This window comes from Nestor notabilis, unplaced genomic scaffold (assembly GCF_000696875.1).
Source record: "Nestor notabilis isolate BGI_N333 unplaced genomic scaffold, ASM69687v1 scaffold17757, whole genome shotgun sequence".
NCBI lineage: Eukaryota > Metazoa > Chordata > Aves > Psittaciformes > Psittacidae > Nestor > Nestor notabilis.
The window spans coordinates 2,551-8,525 of NW_009936240.1; the positions used below are offsets into that span (position 1 = coordinate 2,551).

Below are 5,975 nucleotides of genomic sequence, written 5' to 3' on the forward strand. Positions count from 1 at the left end.
TGCAGACGCTTTGCTTTTGTTAGAGGTTTATTAGAGGATACAAAGAGCTGGACCACGTACATGCTGCCGACTTGCTCTGCCAAGTCCCTCGGTGTGCAAGGGGGGCTGGTAGAGGCAGGCATCTCCAGACTGGTCCCCCATTTCCCCCAGGGCTTTCCTGGCAGCCTTTGTGACAGGTTTCTGCTGTGGTGGCTTTGCCCTACCAGCCTTGAGCAAGCATTACAGGAGAGAGATGTCTCCAGTGGAACAAGAACTGGGACCGTTGAGCTGAACCCTGGCTTGGCCCCACACCCGCCCCCAAATGGGGTCAAAACCCATATGGGGACACAAAGGCTGTGACCTTGAAGACGTGCTTGCCCAGGAAGGCCTTGCGGGAGAACTCGCTCATCTCCAGCTCCACCTCCAGCGTGGCTGGTCCCACCACAGGGCTGGTGAATACCAGCTCTCCCGCCTGCCGGTCAGAGCGCCACACAATAAAGACACCTTGGCCCCGGCCATCCGTGATGGCAAAGTGCAGGCTGTCACCCACGAAGCACGTGGTGGACATCTTGAAGAGCACATGGGGCACAATGTGGTTGGCCTGGAGCGGCAGGTAGTGGAAGGAGATGGAAGTTGGAGCAGGTGGCAAGCTTGGCTCCCCATGGGGCAGGGGTTCCTCTCACACTGACTGCCAGGAGAGAAGGGGAACTGCTACTCAGTGACATGCTTTGGATGTCAGGGAGCTGCCTGCATCCTTGTCAATAAGCCTAGCCCATGCCACAGGCTAGACAGAGCAACCTGAGACAGCCACATCCAAGTGTGCACAGCATCAGATCTCTGTCCCACCCTGCCTCTGTCAGGTAAATGCCATGCCTTCCAGGGGTGCAGGTCTGGGTCACACTCTGAGGCTGGGACCACGGGTATCACAGTCCTGGCTGGAGGCCAGGGATGGGGCCAGGCTTAGTTGTGCAGGATGTCCCTGCTCATTGCAGGGGGACTGAACTAGATGCCCTAGTCCAACCCAAACTGTTCTATGATTCTATGTGCAGGAGCAAGAATGCTCCTCTGATTGAGCGGCTTGTGCTCAGCCACAAAGCAATTCAGCTGCATGAGTGGGGCCAGAGGCTTGTTGCTTGCTGAATGACAGCTGACAGCACTGCATGGATGTGCAGCAGAGGGGAAACAGTACCATTCCACCCACGCTGGGACGCCAGGGGGACAGAATCTTGGATAAAGCTACCATGTATTGGAGTGCTCCCATATGCACCCCCTGCCACCCATGGGGAGCATGCCAACCATAGCCATGCAATTTGCCACACGATACGGTCCCCTGGACCATAGGACTCATCACCAGGGGTGATGATGCAGCCTTTGAGCCACACACAGTACTCACAAAGCAGAGGTCTTGACACAGCTGGTGTTGTGGCGTGGTGGGGGGCACTTGGGGCGCACACAGCCATGGCCCCCAAAGGTGTTGATGCAGACGTTGCTCTGGGTGCAGTTGTGCTGCTTGCCGGTGCACTCATTCACATCTGCAATGGTGACATGGGATGAGCAGGGCTGTCCACATGGTCCTGTGGGATGCTCCCTGCTCCCAGCACTCTTACCTTCACAGGCATTGTAGTCGGCATGGAGCAGGTAACCAGGTGAGCAGAGGCAGCGGTAGGAGCCAGGGAGGTTGAGGCACTCATGGAGGCAAAGCTGGGTCTGGGGAATGGACTGGAAGAGCTGGCACTCATCCACGTCTGGAGGGGGACAGAGTGGGGTCCCATCATGGCGAGCCCTGGTTTTCCCACCTCCCCACCATCCTCATCCCTATTTTACCGTGGCACAAGCCACTGTCTCGCATCTGGAAGCCGGGGTCGCAGATGCAGCACCGGGAGCCCAGGCGGCCCTCGGCACAATGGGGTTGGCAGCTGAAGGAGGCAGTGCTCAGTGCCACCCAGGCTGCAGGGAAAGTGGGTATCACTGCTGGACAGGGATCATGGGGACATGCTGGGGGCTGAGGTCCCAGGAGGCTGCCTGGGAAGGGGGAGATGGGCGCAGCATGGCCAGGTGCTGTCACCATAAGCATTCATTCCCATCCTCTGCAGCCCAAACCTGAGCACCTACAGGAGTAGATGGGGCTCTGGCAGCTGGGGCCTGACCAGCCCTGGGGGCAGAGTCACGTATAGTTCTGGTTGCCACCCACACAGGTCCCGCTGTTGGCACACGGGTTGCTGGAGCAGTCATCAATACCTATGAAGAAGGAGCTCATGAACACCAGCTGGAGAAGTGCATCCTTGCTCCATCCTGTTGCCCATTGCTGCAGCCTCTGGGCTGCTCTCCCTGCAGTCAGGGGAGCAGAACAATAGGATCCCATGGCTTGGGGTGACAGAGGAGCCCTCAGGCAGGGGTGAGCCTGTGGCACCCAGACCCAGCTCTACTCCACCTCTGCAGGAGGGCTGAGTGCCACTCCACGTGTGGTCCTGCCGGCATGTGCGTGTCTCGGAGCCCACCAGCTGGAAACCAGCGTCACAGACAAAGTGAATGTCATGGCCCACCTGCATGCTCCAGCCCAGCACCCGTACATTCAGGGGCACCACTGGCTGCAGACAGGTCTCTGCAGACAGACAGACATGGGTGAGGATGGACAATTGTCAAGCTGGAGCCAACCCCAACCCCAGCGAAGACCGGGGGTACCTTGCCCAGGCTGCTTGCTGGGCATGCCAGGGTCAGAGCCAGTGCCATGGGGATGTCACACCCATGGAGGTGACCAAGCTGGGGTTACCATTGCATTTGGTGGCCGGCCTCTGGAGATGGGTCTGGAGGACAAGGACAAGGAGCTGCTGCTGGAGGCCAAGTATGCCGTGCAGTTGGGCAGCCTCCTGTGCTGCCAGCAGCCTCTGCATTTGCTGCACCGCACTGAGCGCCTGCTGCTGGCTCAAGCACTCCTGAGGGGACACAGGGACATGCCTGTCATTGGGCTCCACCACTACCCTGCCACAGCGCAGGGGGACCCTCCCAGGTAGCAGCATCTTTGGGGTTTGTTTGGCTGCAAAGCCCCTTCATCCCCATCGCAGCACGATGCCTACCGCTGCCCCTGTGTCTGCTCCAGCCTCAGCCCCTCTGACCCAGCACTTGGGTGCTGAGAAGCAGCTCAGAAGCTCCGGGTGGGTTTAGCATCATCTTGCTGCAGCAGAGGAAAAGCCCCACAACCATCCCTCCCCAGCCCTGGCCAGCCCTATGGGCACTGTGGCCATGCCATACCCTCCACCCTGGAGTGGTGACAGGGCTCTGGGGTGTCAAAAGTGGGTGCTGAGAAGCCCCCAGCCAGCAAGGGGACTGGCGGGGGGCAGGGGAGTCTTACCTGGGCACTGCTGAGGGGCAGCTGCAGGATACCTATGGCCAGCCAGGCTGGCAACAGGACAAGGAGCATCATGCCGGGGCTGGATGAGATGAAATGCTGTTGCTGCAGCAATGCTGTGCTCCTGCGCTTGCCGGGATTTATCCATGGCACGTGCCTGGGTGTTTGTTGGTTTTTCCCCTGGCAGAGGCCAAGCTGTATGAAAGTTTCCCTTTGGCACTGGCACCAGACTCTCCCTTCCCTTCCCTTCCATCTCCGTACATCAGAGGCTCTGGGACCCTTCATGTCACAGGGCCAGCAGATGCTGGGGCCAGACAGTGGCTATTACAGCACTTGCTGCTGTGCTGGTGGTGCCGGGCTCACCCCATGGCCAGCTGAGGGGATGAAGGCACAGACCCAGAGCATCTTCATGCAGTGAATCACTTTATTGCCTACTGCTCTAACTTTTTATACCATTCTAACAACAGTTATTTTTAGCCTATTGCTCTAGCTTTTATACCATTCTATTTGTAGCTTATCATGTTTAGTTCCCGACTTATAGTTTGTTTGTTAACACTGCTTGCTTTCTCGTAGCCAGTCTCTTATCTTTATGCTCTCTCCTCCTCAGCCAGGTGTCTTGATATCTTATGCTCTCTCCTCTTCAGCCAGCTGGGTTGCTCTGCTTGATTGTACTTTGTTTCTTCTTTAACTCTTTCTTCTCCAGCCAAGCAGTTACTTCTCTTTGGCAATAATCAAATAGTTTTCATTGTCTCCCACTGCCAGCCACGGCTCTGGGGGTCGCAGCACACAGGGCTGCAGGAGGAGGCTAATCCCAAGTGTTTGCTAACCGTGGGAAAATCTCCATGAGAAGGGATGGATTTGGGATCGGTGCTGGGGTCTGGCTCTCCAGTGGGGCTGGGGATGCTAAGGATGGCGGCTGGGCAGAACCACAGACTTGCCAGCCTCAGCATGGTTTTGCTGAGCTCAGCCAGGCTGGACCTTAGAGGGGGACACCAGGGCTCTGCTGCAGCCTAGAGCTGGGGTGCAGGTTGGCATTGCACTAACATTAGGGCCAGGCTTAATGTGAGGGTCAGCATTAGGGTTAGGATTACAGTTAGGGTTAGGGTTGAGGTTAGCATTAGGGTTAGGGCTAGAGCTAGGTTTGGGGTTAGGATTATATTTAGAGTTAAGGTCGAGGTTAGGATTTATGGTTGGGATTAGGGTTAGGGTTGGGTAGCATGAGACTCACAGTTATGGCTAAGGTCAGATTTGGTGTCAGATTTAGCGTTAAGGTTAGGGTTAGGATCAGTGCTAAGGTTTCAGGTCCACATATACAGGAGTGTTTGCATGAGGTTTTGGGGTTGACATTAGCATGAGGGTTGGGTTTCAGGCCATCTTTAGGTTTAGGCTGAGTCTGAACAGGGTGAGAGAACTGAAGGGCTCAGTGCTGGACTTCTGCTGACGTCCAGCTCAGCTCCAGTAGCAGGCGGGTGGGATGCTCCCAGTTCCTCCCACCCACAGCAGCATGTGCCTGTCTCCCAGTAACTCCCAGCAGGGATGTCTGAAGTCCACATATCTGCCCCACGCAATGGGAGAACTCATCACAGGTGCTGGAATCCCTGAACTGGGGTAGAGCCATCCAGGTGCTAATGATCCCCCCAGGCAGTGTGGGCTCCGGGACACCTGCCCGACCCCCAGTGCCTGATATGTGCCCCACTGTGCATGGCACCTCTCCTGCTGCTGGCCCCCAGTCATTGCATCCTCCCAGCATGTAATCGTGCTGCCCAGCTCTCCAGAGCAGGTATTTGGCTTTGTGCCGCAGTCGTGTGTGTTACCTCCCAGAATGTTTAATTCATGGGACAGGAGGAAGGCTGGCAGCAGGGCCCCTGAGCTGCTCTCACCCCACTGACATACACTCTCCCAGTACCCCAGAGTGGGTGCTGCTTGGGATCCCAGCTCCCACTTGTCTTCCTATCCCATCCCCGGCTCAGCAGTGGGGCTGGAGGAGAGCAAGGGTTCTGACCCTTGTGCAGCGCATCCCAGCAGGGCTGCAGCCCAGGCCATGGGAGCTGTCTGCTGCATTCGCACCAGTGATCAACTGTTTTGACAGAGCTATTACTTCACCCATCAAGCTTTTGTTTGAGCTGACCAGTGGTGCCTGAGTCCTGAATAGGATCAAATCCTGCAACCAGACACACACACAAGCATGCAGGAGTGCACAGGAGCATGTGGCTGAGCTCGCCCCAACACCAGCGCTGCTGACAGGTGGCTTGTCTCTCCCAAATCCTCACTGTGGAGCTGGGGGGGGCTGGTTCCCTCCAACCCAGGCAGCTGCATGAAGTTCCTGGTGCTGCTGGTTTGCAGCCTCCTGGCGTGGAGGTTGGGTGAGACACGATCAGATGCTCTGGAGAAGTTGTCTGCATTGGCTCCCAGAGGTAATCAGGAAAAGGGGCTGAGGGGTGGCTGGTTTAGGGGGGTGGGTGCATCCTGAGCACTGTCCCCTAAACCAGGCTAGGCGGGCAGGAGGCCGGGTGGGTGATGGGCATCCTGGGGTGGCAACAGGGGCCTTGGTGGGTGATGGGGGCTTGAATAGGATCAAGTTGGAAGGGGGGGACATGGGGCTGGTGATGGGATGGAGCTGGTGATGGGGTGGGACTGAGAATCTGGGCTG

General features: G+C 57.3%; 1 protein-coding gene across 1 annotated transcript; it reads right to left on the reverse strand.

The window, feature by feature from the left end:
* Positions 1 to 307: 307 nt before the first annotated feature.
* On the reverse strand, positions 308 to 3,400 carry FBLN7 (fibulin 7). The gene is given in 8 exon segments (XM_010018246.1): positions 308 to 621; positions 624 to 667; positions 1,373 to 1,511; positions 1,587 to 1,724; positions 1,804 to 1,926; positions 2,411 to 2,581; positions 2,750 to 2,912; positions 3,329 to 3,400. Coding segments are annotated over 8 exon segments (1,164 nt in total).
* Positions 3,401 to 5,975: the final 2,575 nt, after the last annotated feature.